Here is a 19729-nt window from a genome sequence, read left to right as displayed (position 1 = left end):
CTTCATATCCGTTTGGCATGTGAAACCTGAAGTGTCCAGGTGGCATCCATAGCTTAGAATGTAATAGAGTTCTTGCCGTGTCCCCTGGTAGCATGTTACCCCTTGGAGAACCAGGACCTCTAACCTTGCAGAGCCTTGAGGGAACAGGAAGCACACATTCCAAAAGTGGATCACTGGGACTGATGGTAAGCTGGGCCTCTCCTACTTTCACCTCTGAATTCCCGGACCCGCGTATTCTACCCATTGGGAACACAGCACAAACGATGGGTTGTCGATTTCGGGTGTTTTAGAGGATGGTGCCCCATTCTTTCGTGGTATCATTTCCAAGCTAGGATCTTAGCGGTGGCCGCAACAAGTTGTTTCAGGCCAGCACCTTCCGGGTGGTGTGGTATATAACGTCATTAGTTTATTCCACGGTCATGGGCCCATTTGGCACCTCCTTTGCTGTAAAGTGTGCCCTTCGGTTTGATGCAGTGTTACGAGAGATCTCATACTGGTGAATCAAACGTTGTGTAAGTCCTTGGACAGGGATACTGGCTATGGTCCTGCCGTTAGGAAAGGCAAACCCACATATAGAATATTCCAGTACAAATGAATCATTAGTCTTTCCGGGGTGGAAGGTGCCCGATGTAGTCGGCTGGCCTCAATGTGGCCAGTTGGTCTTCTTAAGGGAAGGCACCATGTCAGGAACTCAGTGGTGGTCTCTGTTGCTGGAAGATTGGACCCTCGGCAATAGCGTGGTAGGCCCCACTTATAGCCTCTATCTCTGCTAATGTTGCTACTTCATTCATGTGCCCATCTGCTAGCCCTGCGGTGGCTGATTTGAGAGGCTGGCTGACATCATCTGGCTGACTCATTCTGTCTACCTGGTGGTTCAGTGCCACTTCCATTGTGGATGCCGTCTGGTGGGTGTTAACACACAATGCAAAGATCTTCACTCCTCACTTTTTGCCCCCTCCCATGTCCACCCCCATGTGTCCACCCACGTTTCTGTGTCCCAGACTTCTTTGTCCTGATCTTTTTTTTTTAAGTTTTTATTTAAATTACTTTCAGGTCTACAACGTAGTGATTCAATACTTCCATACATCACCCAGTGCTCATTACCTATTTCACCCATCCCCCCACCCACCTCCCTTCTGATAACCATCAGTTTGTTCTCTATAATTAAGAGTCTGTTTCTTGGTTTGCCTCTCTCCCTCTCTCTCTCTCCCCCCACCCCTTTCTTCCCTCTGCTCGTTTGTTTTGTTCCCTAAACTCCACAGTATGAGTGAAATCACATATTTGTCTTTCTCTGACGGACTTATTTCACTTGGCTTGATACTCCTTGTCCTGATCTTCTAATATTTTTCCTTCAAGGCCTCTGATCAGCCAAGCCATCCTCCAGTGCCCATCAGCGAATATATATTCTAATCCTGGCCCACTTCTCTTTCCCTGTTAAGTAGACTACCAGGCGCACAGCCCAAAGTTCTGCCCACTGGGAGCTCTGCCACTGTCTTTCAGGACCACTCTTGAGTGGGGCTGTAGTACAGCCGCTGTCCATTTTGGGCTTCTCCCCCCATACCAAGCCAGTCCGCCCGTGAACCAAGCTTAGGCTTTTTCTTCCTTCCTTCATCAGCTGGTCGTAAGGGGTTCCCTCGGGAGCTGAGGGAGGGGCGCTAGATTACCTGCTCAGTCCTGCCTGAGCTTGATCCCAGCTGCTGGGTCCACCTGACTTAATTACTTGGCGGGCCTGGCAAGACCCAGCCCTTAATGAGCACCTGGGTGCATAATCACCTGGTACCCCATAGCCAAGCATTCTGTCTCTACCAGGGCCCAGTACCGCACCCGGAATCGTTTCTCAAAAGTCACGTAATTCTGTGCTGCAGATGGCATGGCCTTGCTCCAGAACCCCAGGGGCCTCCCACTCAAACTTCCCAGAAGCTCCACACTGCATCTCTTCCCACCACCGACACCTCCAGTATGGTAGGATCTGCCAGATCATGTGGCCTAAGTGGAAGGACTGCTGGCACCTCAGCCTGGACCTGCCACACAGCCCTTTCGGCTCCGGCCCCCATTCAGGGGAGGCAACCTTATGCTGCATCTGAAAAATGAATCAGAGCAGTATTTACAGGTGTGGGATGTGCTGCCTCTAGAACCTGAAGAGACCTACTAAGTGTTGTGCTTTTTTTCCTTATGGTGGGAGGTGCAAGATGCAATGTTCACCCCATCATTTGGAGGGGCTGTCCTGGCAGGCCTTGGACCACTGTGTCCCCAAAAGTTTTACTAAGGTGGCAGGCCCCTGGGTCTTTGTAGGGTTTATCCCCTACCCTCTGGAGTGCCTGTGTCTTGGCAAGACAGGGTGCTAATCATGCCTTGCTCATCTTGCCAAATCAATATGATGTAATTGATAGAGTAGTCCGGTGTGATATTCTGTGGGATGTCCAGACGGTCCAGTCCCTCTGGACTATATGACGATACAGGATGAGAAAGGTAGCAGAGCCCTATGGCGAGGCCATAAACAAATATTGCTGTCAGTCCCATGTGAACGCGAAATGTTTCTGATCCTCTTTTGTGATCAGAATCGAAAAGAGTGTATTCACTAAGTCAGTGGCCACCTGCCGCACTAGGACTAGTTTGCACCATCACCCTTAGGATAGATATAATATTATCTTTGGTTTGCTGATTTGATCAGCGGAGGGGTGTGTAGTTTCAGAGGCATCCATTTGGACTTCCCCACCAAAATAACTCTTACCCCACAAGCCAAGGAACCCATGAAGGGGTTCTGACAACTACAGACATGTCCATTTTATTTTATTTTTTAAAATGTTTGTTTATTTATTTTGGGAGAGAAAGAGAGAGTGAGAAAGGGGGGGGGCAGGCAAAGAGAGGGAGAGAGACAGAGAATCCCAAGCAGGCTCTGCACTGCCAGTGCAGAGCCCGATGTGGGGCTCGATTTCACAAACCGTGAGATCATGACCTGAGCCAATATCAAAAGAGGTGGATGCTTAAGCACCTGAGCCACCCAGGAGCCCCCAGGACTGTCCATTTTAATTATGCATTTGTGAAGCGAAGAAGTGACCACTGGATGGACCTGTGGACCCAGCGGACCCACTGTGAGCAGGACCTGAGACAGGTCCTCATTTATTACCTTAACACTACCGTGCTTCTCAGCATGGGTCGTGCCACTCTCACTAGCATATGCCTTATTGATTTTTTAAGTTGGGTATATCCTCTGGGCCCTCCGATAGAACATAGTCAGTGGATGAGTCTTCTACTTACATAGTATATCTTCTCTAACATGTCTGCTTCTTTGAATCCTTTGATCCTTTCCTCCACAATCCTCCATGGAAGATTTGGCATTTCTGCGTCACTTGGTGTGGACCATTGTTCTCTCCAGGCTTCCACAAGTCATCCAACAGTGTATCAGCAGCATCTCCTACAGTCCTTGCCGGTCCTTTTAAGGACACAGTGGTCCTTTTAAGTTGTCCAACTTCATGTTCCACCTCTTTGGTCCACTGTCCTTAGGACCCAGTGTCATGCACTTTTACAGCTCCTGCCAACATATATTGGCCAGATTTTTCAGCCTCTAAGTATTATTTCTTTCCTTCCTTTGCAAGCTTAGAACTTCTCCATTCGGATGTGCTAGGACTTGACCCTGCTTATTGATCTGGTTGCTAAGAGGGGAAGGGGGTAGATTCTGAAAAGGGCAAGCTTTGTTTTATAAGGGACCTGCTTCATTTGAGGTCTCTGTATTATCTTCAAGTGGAAGGAAGGTTTATGTTCTAACAAGGAGGAATGGGCTACTTCTGCAGGCCCAGTGGGTTCAGGTGAATCAATAAGTTCAAGGTGTTACATGCGTCTTCCCAGATAGCCCCACCTCAAGTTTCAGGGCTTCACTCTTGTCCCATTAGGACCCTGAACGTGGTATAGGAGATGTCCTGGGCCTGAGAATTCAACCTTCTCTGAAGTTCTGCTACACTTATGATTATGTCCGAAGCCTGGTCTTCCCCTCTGTCTGCCCCCTAGTTGCAGAAGATTAGGGTCCCTTTAAATGTAGCCAAGGGGATCCTCGGGCTTTCACATTGTGCTTTGAATCAGTGATTATTCACCCTGAACATGTCAGATCTTTCTTCAGCCGATCAATGGTGTTTAGCAAATCGTCACCCAAGCCTGGTTACCATCTCCCTCGCACCTCTCAAGTACCAGGGATATTTCGCCAACTGGTAACATCCCCCTCCACCAGTATCTCATTACAGTTCACCACCAGTAAAAGTCACTGCTACCCCCAAAGCCCAGGGGCCCACACTCATGAGAATAAACCCCACGCTGCATCTTTTCCCATTACTGACACCTCTGGCATCATGGGATCCGCCCGATCATATGGTTCAAGTGGCATCCTGCTTGCACCACAGCCCAGACCTGCTGCAGAGTCCTTTCTGTAGTTTCACATCTCTGGCCCACAGTCTTAGGTTGGGTTCTCTGGAAAGAGATTTCGAGGCAGGTATTTATATGCAGGAGGCTTACTGGGGAGTGCCTTTGGAAGCAACACCTGTGAGGAGGCAGGGTTGGGCAGAAGGAGAAGCTGGTCCACAATACAGCTGCGTCAGAGGCCTCAGCTGATCCTAGGGGGACCTCTGGGGCTGGGATGGTCCTTCAGAGTCAGCCTCTGTTGAGGCAAAGAGGCCAGCCTTTGTATCCACTCATAAACCAGATATAAGACATGGGCTGCCTGAAGTAGGTGTAACCTTGGCCAAGGCCAAGTTCCCTATGACAGAAGCCAGTTCTCAGCGGGACATAGCCATAAGCTGTTAGCAGCTGACATCCAGGGTGCATTGGCCCTGAAGAGGAGATCTGAGCAGAGTGCCACAGTATTCACTATGCTTATGGTCAAAACAAAGTTTGAAAGACAGTGATATAGTCTATGCCCATCATTATTTTATAAACGAAAAATGTGCAGGTCTCAGAGAAATTCTCTTCCAACACTTGTGAGGAGACAGTGTCAGTAATGGAGTGTGTGTGCGTGCGTGTGCGTGCGAGAGAGAGACAGAGGGAGAGAGAGGTTGGGAGGGAGGGAGAGGGAGAGGAGAAAACGGCCGTGCTTGGGGTCTTTGGGGTATGTCAGTGAAGTCACTAGGGCCTGCTTGTGCTGTGCGTGTGTCAGAGACCCTGAATGTGTGCACATAGGTAACCCTGAGAGTGGCTCCTTTCCTCATCCGTCTTGTATGACTGGAGATGAGCTTCCATGGGCAGAGAAGCCTGTCAAGCAGGAATCCTGGGCCTGGGCGAGGACGCCACTGGAAATCAAGCGCAGCTGAGGTTGGGCCCAGGGACAGCGACATGGCAGTTCATGATCCCTCTACTGCTGCTCCTACCCCTCTTCCCTCCTATGGCTTCCCCTTGTCCTCAGCTGCATCCCTCCCCACCCCCATCATTGCTGGCTCTGGCTTCTCAGAACCACCGCCAGCCTGCACCCTCAATCTGCTCCTCCTTTTTTGTATAGCTGCCCCCCACCATTGTGTCCCTCATAGCACACAGCCACACGTGGCAAATGTGCCCCTCCGCAGGAAAGGGCCAGAGAGCAGAGAGATGCTTCAGACCACACGAACAGACACAGGCGCTGAGACATAGCCTGGCACACTTCATGTATTATGCATTCTCTAAGGGGTTTTTTTTTTTTTTTTTTTTTTTGCCATTTACGAACCTCCGTGCAAGTTCCAAGTGTGTTACAGCTTACAAAGCACTCCTTGTTTTGCAAAACTTTTCTCAAAAACACTTACGGTAGCAATGAGATGAGCAGACCATACTCTGAGGAGGGCCTGCCTGCCACTTGCAGTTTAAGGACTTATTTTTACAGTTCGCCTCGTCCTTTGACACTGACATACCTCCGTGAGGATTACCACACACTTTATCGTTCATAAAGTGCTGTTGAGCTTTTCAAAGTGTTTCAACAATCGCAAAGCACGTTATGGTTTCTCTAGTAGCACTGGAGGGGTCAAAGGGTCAAAGGACTGGCCTGGGTTTTGTCTTCCTGAGACTGACGGATGTGCTCTGCTTTTCCTATCCAGGGCAAAATACTTCAAAGGGAAAAAGATCCATGGAGAAATTGACATTAAAGTAGAACAGGTTAGTTGGGGCAGATGGAGCTGGGGGTCAGCTGTCCAGATTGAAAACTGGATGGTCATTTTCATGTGACGTGGCTGAATCACCATTTTTTTTCTCTTGCCTAGGCTGAATTCTCTGATCTCAACCTCGTGGCTCACGCCAATGGTGGATTCTCTGTGGACATGGAAGTTCTTCGGAATGGGGTGAAGGTCGTGCGGTAAGTATAGAAAGGTTAATTTGGAATTATGGGAGAAGAATAAGAACTCCCTTAGAGCTGAGGGAGAAGCCCCCACCTCCCCACCCATTTTTCTGTGAGCAAGAACTTAGTTATATTACAGTAGCCAAGATACGGAAACAACTTAAGTGCCCATTAGTGAATGAATGGATAAAGAAGATGTGGTCTGCATATACTATGAAATATTACTTACCCATGAGAAAGAAGGAAATCTTGCCATTTTCAACAACATGAATGGACCTCGGGGGCATTATGCTAAGTTAGATTAATCAGACAAAGACAAATACTGTATGATTACCTGTTGTCTGTGGAATCTAAAAAAGCCAAAGTCATAAAAACAGGGAGTAAAGTAGTGGTTACCAGAGGCTGAGTGGGGGTAGAATAGGAGAGCTTTTTAAGGCTAGAAACATACAACTGGTAGATAATTAAACCCTGGCGATATAATGCACAGTACAGTGAATAAAGATAACAATACTGTATCAAAATTATCAAACTTACTAAGAAACTAGATCTTAATTATTCCCACCACAAAAAGGAAATGATAACTGTGTGACATGATGGAAGTGCTAAATAGCCCTACAATGGCAATCATATGACAATATATAAGCGTGTCGGGGCACCTGGGTGGTTCATTTGGTTGAACGTCCAACTCCAGCTCAGGTCATGATCTCACAGCTGGTGGGTTCGAGCCCCGCATCAGGCTCTGTGCTGACAGCTTGGAGCATGGAGCCTGCTTCGGATTCTGTGTCTCCTACCTCTCTTTTTCTGCCCTTCCCTGCTTGTGTTCTGTCTCTCTCAAAAATAAACATAAATATATAAATAAACATGTATGTGTGTGTATATATATATATACACACAGTGTGTGTGTGTGTGTGTGTGTGTGTGTGAAACCTGTTTTATGCCTTAAACTTATACAATGTTATATGTCAATTAAAAAAATTAGGTACAGAATGTGGGAAGATAACTTCTTTTCTGCAGAGCCAAGGATCCTAGCAGACCACAAGCCAAACGTTTTAGTTATTAAATCAGCAAATATTTCTCTTTCTTTCTTGAGGTTTATTTAGTTTTGAGAGAGGGAGAGAGAGCGTGCGAGTTGGGGAGAGAGGGGATCAGAAGAAGGTTCTGTGCCGATAGCAGAGAGCCCGAGGTAGGGCTCAGACCCACAAACTGCGAGATCATGACGTGAGCTGAAGTCGGACACGTAGCCAACTGAGCCACCCAGGCACCCCTAAATCAGCAAATATTCCTTGAGCATGTACAGATCCCAAAAAAAGCCCCCCCCGAAACCCTCTGCCGTCAGGAAGCTTATATTCGACTGTGGGATACGTACAATAAACAAATAAGAAAACGTAAAGGTGGGGAGCACCTGGGTGGCTCAGTAGGTTGAGCTTCCAACTCCAGCTCAGCTCACAATCTTGCAGTTCGCAAGCTCTAGGCCCGCATCTATGCTGACGGCTTTGGATCCTCTGTCCCCTTCTCTCTGCCCCTTCCCTGCTTGCACGCACATGCTCTCTCTTAAAAATAAACAAACATGAAAATAAAAGAAAATGTAAAGGTGCTAAGAAAAAATATATAGCAGCAAAGGGATATAGGGATTGTTGGATGACAGAGGGGGTCTGCAATTTAGATAAGGCAGACCAATATTGTGAGAGACATTTGAGGAAAACCCGAAGGAGGTGAAGGAGAGCTCTGTGGGCGTATCTAGCGGGGAAATGTTTCAGGCAGAAGGAACAGCCAGTATAGGGGCCCTGAGGCTGGAATTTATTCTGGGCAGCATCCTTTGAGGACAGCTAATAGTCTGAGAGATTGTGACCAGGGAGCTGTCAGAGCTGAGTGGGTAGGCTGCTAGGTGACCTTGGCAAGGAGAGGAGCAGGTAGGAAAGGCTTAACGGGGGGTCGCCAGATGGGGAAAGGGCAGAAAGGGTGCCTGTGCCAGAGAAAACAGCTTGTGCATGTGTGCTGGGGTGAGAAGGCACTTTTCCTTGCCATTTCTAGGAGCTGTGGAGATTTAGAAAGTTGGTTTTTGTTCTGAGGGTGATGGGGAGCTTTTGGGGGTACCCTGGACACTTTTACCCCCGCCACCCCAGGTCTCTGAAGCCGGACTTTGTGCTGATCCGCCAGCACGCCTTCAGCATGGCTCGGAACGGAGACTACCGCAGTTTGGTCATTGGGCTGCAGTACGCTGGAATCCCCAGCGTTAACTCTTTGCATTCTGTCTACAACTTCTGTGACAAGCCCTGGGTGGTAAGTGACAGATAGGGTGCTACTGGCAGAGGGACTGCCTCATGCATGCGTGCACGCAGGAGCTCAAAACCACCACGCGCTGGGGGGGGCTGAGAAAGTTGGGAAGCTTGGAATCCCAGCTTGGAGACTGTCCAGGTGAAAGGTTTGCTGACCCATCTCTCCTGACTCTCTCATAGTTCGCCCAGATGGTTCGACTGCACAAGAAACTGGGGACAGAGGAATTCCCTCTAATCGATCAGACCTTCTACCCCAATCACAAGGAGATGGTGAGTCTGGGGGAGTAGGATGGGCAGGAGGGAGAAGCGTCATGTTACCAATGGCGTGCTGGCAGCCAGTTCGGCCAGTGTGTGCATGTGGAGAGTGAAGTTGCTTCGCAACAGGGTTTATTAATACTACGAATTTACTTCTGTGCTTACAAGGGCTATTTACATCATTGATCCTGTTACTTATAGTATCTCTTATCGCCAGTATTAAACATTGACTTCTAATGTAAATGGACAGATCTACTGCAATGAATCAGATTATACTACGTATAGAAAGCAAGTCATTGTTACTAATATTGTCAAATGTGCTTCCTGATAGAAATGTGACCAATGTTCCAGATTAGGAGCGGCAATCAAATTATCAGTGGCAATGTTACAAATTAAATTGTTTACAAAGACCTGGGTGCTTGGTTGGCACAGCCGGTTAAGTGTCCCACTTGGGCTCAGGTCATGATCTCACGGTTTGTGGTTCGTGAGTTCGAGCCCCACGTCGGGCCCTGTGCTGACAGCTCGGAGCCTGGAGCCTGCTTCGGATTCTGTGTCTCCCTCACTCTCTGCCCCTCCCCTGCTCACATGCAGTCTCTCTCTCTCAAAAATAAATAAACATTTAAAAAAATACTACTTAAATTGTTTACAAATAGCAATTGAATTGTTGGTTACTATTATCATAAAATATAATCATTAATATTACAACTCACTACAAATTATTGTTATTGATGTAAATTCTGAGTACCAGTGTTATGAATCAAATTATAGTTCCTAATGGAAATTGAATAATCATTACTAGTGTCATCAGAGATTATAACTATTATTATAAATTATTGTCATATTAGAAGTTATGCTCTAATATAAATTATAAGTCTCTGTTTTGAATTATATTATACTTCATAGAAATTACATTATCATTAATAATATCAAATATTATAACTAATATTACAGTTTATTACCAGTGCTACAAATTAAGATTTTCATGTGAGAAATTAAACCATTAGTATGTTGTAAAATATTATTATAAATTATTGCCAATATTACACATTAAGATTACTGATATAAATTACAAGTAACTATCTGATAGTTTCTAATGGAAATCATCATTAATATGGTTAACACTCCAGTTTATATTAGGAATATTTACTGATATTAAAGTAACAATTACTAATATAAATTGTGAGTGCCACAGTTATGGATCAGATTTTCATCACACATAGAAATTGAATCACCATTACTGATGCCATCAAATTTTACAACAAATTTTGCAAACTTTTAGCAACATTATAAATTATGTTTGCTTATGCAAATAATTATCACCACTTTTGTGAATTAAATTTACAGTTAAATATCAATATTGACCCAACATTGGTTAAATAACCAACTTGGCTAAATAAACATTGGATTTACTATTTAAAATTCTTATTGGTGTTACAAATTATGGTTACTGATATAAGTTAACAGTGTTATGAATTAAGTTTACTTACAGATGAAAATCAAATCATTAGTTGTCAGGAAACCCAATTTGTTTGTCATTATTCTTATTCCACATTCTTTGAGAGACAGGATAGCTGACTGTGGGTGAGAGCATGGAGTCTAGCCAGAATTTCTATATTGGAATCCTAGATCTACAACTTACTAGCTTCCTAACATAGGAAATATTACTTAATGCTCTGTGCCTCAGTTTACCCATCTGCAAAATGTGGGTAATAATAGTTCCTGCCTCACAGAGTTGGCGTGAGAATTAAAATCGTTAGAACAGTGCATCTGGGGGCACTTGGGTGGCTCAGTCGGTTAAGCACTCGACTTCGGCTCAGGTCATGATCTTGTGGTCCAGGAGTTCAAACCCCACTGCCTGCCGAAGCCTGCTTCGGATTCTGTGTCTCCCTCTCTCTCTGCCCTTCCCCTGCTTACACTCCATCCCTCTCCCTCTCTCTCTCAAAAATAAATAAACATTAAAATTTTTTTTAAAAAGAACAGTGCATCTGGTATATATTAACTGCTACCTAAGTGTTGACAAAGTTCCCTCCTATTCTTAGTTTGTTGAGTGTTTTTATCATGAAAGGATGTTGAACTTTCTCAAATGTCTTTTCTCTATTTATTGATATGATCATGTAGGGGTTTTTTCCCCTTTATTCTATGAATATGGTGTATTACATGACTAGAGTTCCATGCAAGTTGAGCCACATTTGCATACCTGGAGCAAATCTCACTTGGTCTGGTGTATAATCCTTTTTAGGATTCAGTTTGTTAGTATGTTATTGAGAATTATGATATCTGTAATCATAAAGGATATTGATCCGTAGTTTTCTTATGACATCTTTGTCTGGTTTGGGCATCAGGGTAATAGTAGCCTCACAGAATGAGATGGACAGTGTTCCCTTCTCTTCTATTTTGGGGAAGAGCTGTGAAAGATTGGTGTTAATTCTTTTTAAATATTTGTAGAATGCACCGGTGAAGACATCTAGTCCTGGGCATTTCTTTGTAGACAGTTTCTTTATTACTCATTCAATCTCTTCATTTCTTATAGCATTATTCAGATTTTTCAGTTCCTCTTTAGTTTTGGTAGTTTGTGCCTTTCTAGGAATTTTTCCTCTTCTCTAGATTTTCTAATTTGTTGGCATATAATTATTCATAGTACTCTCTTCAAATTATTTTCATTTCTTTAAGGTTAGTAGTTATTTCCCTCTTTCATTCCTTATTTTTTTAAGTTTATTTAGTTATTTTTAGGAGTGGGGAGGGGCAGAGAGAGAGAGAGGGAGAGAGAGAATCCCAAGCAGGCTCCACACTGTCAGCACAGAGCGTGATGTGGGGCTCAATCCCACGAACCATGAGATCATGCCCTGAGCCGACATCCAGAGTTGGATACTTAACCAGCTGAGCTACCCAGGAGGCACCCCTCATTCCTTATGTAATAGTTTTCTCTCTTGTCCTTCTTAATCTAAAGGTTTGTCAATTTTGTTGATCTTTTCAAAGAATCAGATTTTGGTTTCTGTATGGTTTTTCTATTCTCTATTTCAATTTATTTCCACTGTAATCTTTATTACTTATTTTTTATTGAAGTATAATTAACATAATGTTATATTAGTTTCAGGTGTACAATCAAATGATTCAACAATTCTATACCTTTCTCAGTACTCATCAAGATAAGTGTACTCTTAATCCCCTTTATCCATTTTACCCATTTCCCCACCCACCTCCCCTCTGGCAACTTACCAGTTTGTTCTCTATATTTAAGAGTCTAAGGGAGTTTTTTAGGAGCACCTGGGTGGCTCAGTCGGTCGAACACCCAACTCTTGGTTTTGGCTCAGGTCATGCTCTCACCGCTGGTGGGTTCAAGCCCCACATGGGGCTCCACGCTGGCAGCGCAGAGCCTGCTTGGGATTCTCTCTCTCACCCTCTCTCTCTGGCCCTCCCCTGCTTTCTCTCTCAAAATAAATAAACTTAAAAAAAATCAAAAAGAGTCTAGGTCTTTTTGTCTCTTTTATTCTTTGTGTTGTTTTTTAAATCCCACATATGAGTGAAATCATATGCTATTTGTCTTTCTCTGACTTATTTCACTTGGCATGATACTCTCTAGCTCCATCCATGTTGTTGCCAATGGCAAGATTTCATTATTTTCTATGGCCAAGTAGTATTCCATTGTGTATATATCCCACATCTTTATCCATTCATCAGTCGATGGGCACTTGGGTTGCTTCTATATCTTGGTAGTGTAAATAATGGTACAATAAACATAGGGATGCATATATCTTTTTGAATTAGCGTTTTCATTTTCTTTGGGTAAATACCCAGTAATGGAATTACTGGATCACATGATAATTCTACTTCCAATTTTTTGAAGAGCCTCCATACTGTTTTCAACAGTGGCTGCATCAATTTGCATTCCCACCGACAGTGCTTGAGGGTTTCTTTCTCTCCGTATCCTTGCCAACAATTGTTATTTCTTGTGTTTTTGATTTTAGGCATCTGACAGGTGTAGGGTGATACCTCATTCTGGTTTTAATTTGCATTTCCCTGATGATTAATAATGTTGAGCATCTTTTCATGTGTCTGTTGGCCATCTGGATGTCTTCTTTGGAAAAATGTCTATTCAGGTCCTCTGCCGACTTTTAACTGGATTATTTGTGGGCTTTTTGGTGTTGAGTTGTATAAGTCCTTTACATATTTTGGACATAAACCCCTTATCAGATTAACCCCTACTCACTTGCAAATATCTTCTCCCATTCAGTAGGTTGCTTATTTGTTTAATTGGTGGTTCCTTTTGCTTTGCAAAAGCTTTTTATTTTGGTGTAGTCCCAATAGTTTAATTTTGCTTTTGTTTCTCTTGCCCAAGGAGACATATCTAGAAAACTTTTTCTATGGCTGATGTCAAAGGAATTATTGCCAATGTTTGCCTCTAGGAATTTTATGGTTTCAGGTCTCACATTTAGGTCTTTAATCCATTCTGGGTTTATTTTTGTACATGGTCTAAAAAAGTGCTCCAGTTTCATTCTTTTGCATATAGCTGTCCAGTTTGGCCAGCACCATTTGTTGAAGAAATTGTCTTTTCTCTGTTGTATATTCTTGCCTCCTTTCTCACAGATTAATTCATCATGTAAGCATGGGTTTATTTCTGGCCTCTGTTCTGTTCCATTAACCTATGTGTCTATTTTTGTGCCAGGACCACAAATTTCATTACTACAGCTTTGTAGTGTATCTTTAAATCTGAGATTGTGATATTTCCAGTTTTGTTCTTCTTTTTCAAAGCCGCTTTGGCTATTTGGGGTCTTTTGTGGTTCCATACAAATTTGGGATTATTTGTTCTAATTCTGTGGAGAATGCTGTTGGTATTTTGATAGGGATTACATTAAATCTGTAGATTGCTTTGGGTAGTATGGACATTTTCACAATATCGGTTCTCCCAACCTATGAGCACAAAATATCTTTCCATTTGCTTGTGTCATTTTCAATTTCTTTCATCAGTGTTTTATAGTTTCATCAGTGTTTTATAGAGTGTAGGTCTTTCACTTCCTTGGGTAAATTTATTTCTGGGTATTTTATTATTTTTGATGCAATTATAAATTGGATTATTAATTTCTCTTAATTTCTTTTTTTAATGTTTATTTTTGAGAGAGAGAGGGAGAGAAGAGAAGAGAGAGCATACGGGGAGGGGCAGAGAGAGAGGGAGACAGAGGATCCGATGTGGACTCCGCACTGACAGTGCTCTGATAGCAGTGAGCCCTGACGCGTGGTTCAAATCACAAACTGGAGACCATGACCTGAGCCGAAGTCAGACGCTTAACCACCTGAGCCACCCGGGCACCTCTCTTAATTTCTTAATTTCTCTTTCTGCTACTTCATTGTTAGTGTGTAGAAATGCAACAGATTTCTATGTATTAATTTTGTATCCTGTGACTTTACTGGATTCAGCTATCAGTTCTAGTAGTTTTACTGGTGGAGTCTTGAAGGGTTTTTTTTCTATATAGTATCATGTAATCTGCAAAGTGAAATTTTTACTTCTTCCCTTACCAATTTGGATACCTTTTTTTTTTTTGTCTGATTACTGTGGCTAGCACTTCCGTACTATGTTAAATAAAAGTGGTGAGAGTGGACATTCTTGTCTTGTTCCTGATCTTAGAGGAAAAACTCTCAGTTTTTCCCCATTGAGTATGATGTGAGGTGTAGGTTTTTCATAGATGGCCTTTATTATGTTGAGGCATGTTCCCTCTAAACCTACTTTGCTGAGACTTGTTATCACGAATGGATGTTGTACTTGGTCAAATGCTTTTCATCCATTGAGATGATTGTATGGTTTTTATCCTTTCTCTTGTTGATGTGATGTATCACATTGATTTGTGAATATTGAATTACCCTTGCGTCCCTGGAATAAATCCCACTTGATTGTGGTAAATGAGTTTTTTAATGTATTGCTAGATTCGGTTTGCTAATATTTTGTTGAGAATTTTTACAACTATGTTCATCAGAGATACTGGCCTATAGTTCTGTAGTTTATTGTGTCTTTGCCTGGTTTTGGTATCAGGGTAATGCTGGCCTCATAGAATGAATTTGGAAGCTTTCCCTCCTCTTCTATTTCTTAGAATAGCTTGACAAGAATAAGTATTAATCTTTATTACTTGTTTCCTTCTTCTTGCTCGGGGCTTAATTTATCTAATTTCTGAAGATAGAAGAATGGGTTATTGATTTGCTCTCTCTCTTCTTTTTAAATACACACATTTAGAACTATGAAATTCCCTTGGGAGGCCTAGGTGGCTCAGTTGGTTAAGTGTCTGACTCTTGATTTTGGCTCAGGTCATGATCTCATGTTTCAGGGGTTTGAGCCCCATGATGGGCTCTGCACTGACAGAGTGGAGGCTGCTTGGCATTTTCTCTCCCTCTCCCTGTACCCCTCCCCTGCTCTCTCTCTCTCTCTCTCTCTCTCTCTCAAAATAAATAAATAAATAAATAAATAAACAAACAAACATTTAAAAAGCTATGACATTCCCTATAAGCATCACTTTGGCTGCATACCTTAACTTTTGATACATTGTGGTTTTTTTTTTCATTCATCTCAAAGTCTCTTCTAATTCCCCCAGTGATTTCTTCCTTGACCCATTGGTTATTTAGGAACATGTTTACTTTCCACCTGTTTGTGGAATTCCCCAATATTTTTTTTCCTGTTAGTAGTTTCTAATTTCATTCAGTTGTGGTCAGAGAACATACTTTGTATGATTCAGTACTTTTACATTTATTGAGACTTGTTTTCTGGTTTTGTGCACTTGAGAAGAACGTGTATTCTGCTGTTGTAGGGTGGAGTGTTCTTCAGATGTCCATTAGGTCTAGTTGGACCTTCTCTTTCTTTGTTGATTCTCTGTCTAGTTGTTTTCTCCATCATTTAAAGTGAAGCATTGAAAGGGCACCTGGATGGCTCAGTTGGTTAAACGTCCTCCTTCAGCTCAGGTCCTGATCTCATGGTTCACGAGTTCGAGCCCTGCGTCAAACTCTGTGCTGACAGCTCAGAGCCTGGAGCCTGCTTCGGATTCTGTCTGTCTGTCTGTCTGTCTCTCTCTCTCTCTCCCTCTCCCCTTCCCCACTCACACTCTTTCTAAAAAATAAACATTAAAAATTTTTTTAATAAAAAATATTTTAAAAGTTTCCTCTTTATAGGTTTAGTCTCGGGGTGCCTGGGTGGCTCAGTCGGTTAAGCATCCGACTTCGGCTCAGGTCATGATCTCACGGTTGGTGGGTTCGAGCCCTGGGTCAGGCTCTGTGCTGACAGCTCAGAGCCTGGAGCCTGCTTCTCCCTTCTGTGTCTCCCTCTCTCTCTGCCCCTCCCCCACTCACGCTCTGTCTCTCTCAAAAATATATAAACATTAAAAAAAATTTTTTTAAATAAGTTTAGTCTCTCACTCTTCCATTGTGCTAACATAAATTACATCTTTACACATCATGTGTCCACAAATACAGACTTACAATTATTGCTTGCCGCAGTTGTCTTTTAAATTAGATGGATGTTGGGGCGCCTGGGTGACTTGGTCGGTTAAGCGTCCGACTTCGGCTCAGGTCACGATCTCGCGGTCCGTGGGTTCGAGCCCCGCGTCGGGCTCTGTGCTGACAGCTCAGAGCCTGGAGCCTGTTTCAGATTCTGTGTCTCCCTCTCTCTGTGACCCTCCCCTGTTCATGCTCTGTCTCTGTCTCAAAAATAAATAAACCTTAAAAAAAAATTTTTTTTAAATAAAAAATAAAAAAAATAAATTAGATGGATGTTAAGTGTTACAAACAAAGCATGCATTCACACTGTCTTTTGTATTTACCTATGTACTTACCTTTGCAGGTGCTCTTTATTTCATTTGGATTCAAGTTACTGCTTAGTGACATTTCACTGCAACCTGAAAGACCCTCTTAGTATTTCCTATAGAAGTGTCCTAGTAATGAACGATCTCACTTTTTGTTTATCTGCAAATGTCTTCATTTCTCCTTCATTTTTGAACTATTGTTTGGGACAACATAGAATTCTTACATGATGGTCTTTTTCTTTTGGTGCTTTGCATATGTTGTCCCACCACCTTCTGGTTTCCAAGGTTTCTGATGAGAAATCAGCTGCTGATCTTACTGAGGGTCACCTGTATGGGATGGGTCACTTCCCTCTTACTACTTTCAAGATTCCCTCTTTGTCTTTGGCTTTCATAAGTTTGTTTATGATGTGTCTAGATGTAGATCTCTATGATTCTATCTTACTTGAAGTTCAGTGAATTTCTTGGATATGTAGGTTAGTATTTTCCCTTAAGTGTGGGAGGTTTTCAGCCATTATTCCTTTTAATATTCTTTATTGCACCTTTCTCTCTACTGTGTCCTTTTGGGACTCCTGTTACGTGTGAGCTTATATGTTTGAGGGTGTTCCCCAGGCCCCTGAAGTGTTCATTTTGTTTATTTTTTTTCTTTCAGTTCCTCAGATTGGATTATCTCAGCTGACCTACCTTCCGATTCATTGATTCTTCCCTCTGGCAGCTCGAATCTACCGTTGAGCCCCTCTAGTGAATTTTTTTTAAGTTTATTTATTTTTGAGAGAGAGATTTGCGGGGGGAGGGGCAGATAGAGAGGGAAAGAAAGAGAAACCCAAGCCCAGAGCCCAACGCAGGGCTCAACCTCACAAACCGTGAAATCATGACCTGAGCCGAAACCAAGAGTTGGACACTCAACCGACTGAGCCACCCAGGCGCCCCTGTAGTGAATTTTTATTTCAGTTATTGTGTTTTTCACTTCTGGAATTCTATTATTTGATAAATTCTATCTTTTTACTGATAGTCTATTTGTTAGAACTTCATTCTCATACATTTATTTAGTTCTTTAGACATGATTCCTTTTAGTCTTTTGAAAATATTTTAGTTAGTTGATTTATAGTCTGTCTATTAATTCCAATATCTGGGTTTCCGTAGGGACAATGTCTGTTGGATATTTTATCTTTCTCTGTTTGGGTCCTACTTTATCGTTTCTTTGCAAGTCTCATGAGTTTCTGTTGAAAATTAACATTATAAATAATATAGTATGGCAGCTCTGAAAATCAGATTCTCTCCCCAACTCCAGGATTTGTTTTTCTTGCTCTTTGTTTTTTTAGTGACATTCCTGAACTGGTTCCATAAAGGTTGTATTCTTTGTCCTAAATGGCCGCTGAAGTCTCTACTCCATTAGCTTAGGGGTCAGGTAATTAATAGCAGATATTTCTTTAAACACCTAGAACCATCAGGGCGCCTGGGTGGCTCAGTCAGTTGAGGGTCCAACTTCAGCTCAGGTCATGATCTCGTGTCCCTGGCTTCAAGCTCCACGTCAGGCTCTGTGCTGACATCTCAGAGCCTGAAGCCTGCTTCAGATTCTGTGTCTCCCTCTCTCTCTCTGCCCTTCCCTGCTCGTGCTCTGTCTCTCTCTGTCTTCCAAAAAATAAAACTAAAAAATGTTCAAAAAGTTAAAAAAAAAAAACACCTAGAACCATTAAGTCTCTGAGCTTTTGCCGATGGGTCCTGTGTGCATGTCAGAGCAGGCCTTCAACGCTCTGGCAGGCTATTTACAACCTTGCCTTAGCCTTTACTTCCTGATTTTGCAGAGCCTCAAGGTCAGTCAGAGATCCTGAGCCGGCACACAGCTTAGTCATATTTGTGGCTTTCTAGACTCCTAGGAATGTCAGAGCTTTTCAAAGCCTCTTATGGATATCTCATTACCCAACTTTTCCTGTTAGGTTTTTTTGGTCAGCTTGTTGTTTGTCCTAGCTGTAATCTCCGCCTTAAGCATTGCTGTGTTAAACAATTGCTACTCATTGTTTTTGAAAAGAACCCCCAGGGAAAGCTGTTCACACTAGGTGCACTCTGAGTCAAATCGAGTAGACAAGCCCCATGAATGGAGTTTTCTAGGAAAGTGCCAAGACAGGTTAAATTAAGATAGTTCTCTAGGAATGGAACTTGGGAGGAAGCTCCAACCCTGTTATGCCTCCTCCTGTGTCTGCTAGGCTGCTGGTTTTCATCAGGATTGCAAGGCTGTTGATTTTCAAGGCCGTTGTGGAGGTGTGGAGAAGAGGATGGGAACAGGGAAAGTTCAGATGCTACAAAACTTACTGTTATTCCTGAGTTTCAGCCATTTTTCCTGACTAGGTGCCTCCTGAATTGTTATAAACCTTTGGTCACTTTCTAGAGTTCTGAAAAAAATAATTTTGACAATTTTTGCTACTATTCTCATTGCTTTTACGAAGGAGAGGATTTTTATAGGCCACTGATATCACCTCCAGACATACTTTTTTCTTTCCCAGCCCTAATATAATAGTATTTCAAAGCCAGGATATGGGAGCTAGATGTACTCATTGATATCGGAATATCTTTACTTCTAGGCCTTGTCATTAGATAGTGCTGGGAAATATATATGAATATATTATATATGAATATATAATATATATATATATGTAAAATTTCATGTGTTCATACTGATACCTCCAATTCTAATCCAACACATCACAGGGTTCCTTTTAGCTTTCCCTCATTCTATATTTTTCTTCTATAACAGCATGAACCCTAGCCTCCAATATCATCAATGTGTCTACTCATTTGTTCAATCCTACAATATAGAGATGTATTTTTAGAATTTCAACATCCATACCACTATGAAAAACAAACAGTAAGGTAGAGCTTGAAATTTGTTGGCCCTTTTTAGGTCTTTAGATGAGGACATACAATCAAAATACTGTATTCAAAAGTTTCTTGGTTTAGCTCATTTTATTGTTCATTCAGCATGATTACATTATTCATTTTATTTCAAATATAATTTGTTTCTCCTTGTAGTAAATTTTAGGGTTTTTTTTCCCTATCTGTGGCTTAAATGTAAGACATTAGCATGATTCCAAAACTCAAAATATAAAAAGGCATATAACAGATAAAATTTAAAACCTAAATGAAATGGA

At 42.5% G+C, this 19729-nt stretch overlaps 1 protein-coding gene across 2 annotated transcripts in view; it reads left to right on the top strand.

Annotated features, from left to right (window-relative positions):
• Positions 1-19729, top strand: part of SYN1 (synapsin I) — a 50026-nt gene that overhangs the window by 5046 nt on the left and 25251 nt on the right. For both annotated transcript variants that reach the window (XM_047843940.1, XM_047843939.1), the window contains exons 2-5: positions 6045-6102; positions 6207-6298; positions 8404-8560; positions 8737-8826. In XM_047843940.1, the coding sequence (XP_047699896.1) occupies positions 6045-6102; positions 6207-6298; positions 8404-8560; positions 8737-8826 (397 nt within the window). The remainder of the gene's footprint in view (positions 1-6044; positions 6103-6206; positions 6299-8403; positions 8561-8736; positions 8827-19729) is intronic.

Source organism: Prionailurus viverrinus, chromosome X, assembly GCF_022837055.1.
Source record: "Prionailurus viverrinus isolate Anna chromosome X, UM_Priviv_1.0, whole genome shotgun sequence".
NCBI classification, from domain to species: Eukaryota; Metazoa; Chordata; class Mammalia; order Carnivora; family Felidae; genus Prionailurus; species Prionailurus viverrinus.
Note: the sequence above shows the minus strand (reverse complement) of the source record. Positions and strands in the feature narration are given on the sequence as shown.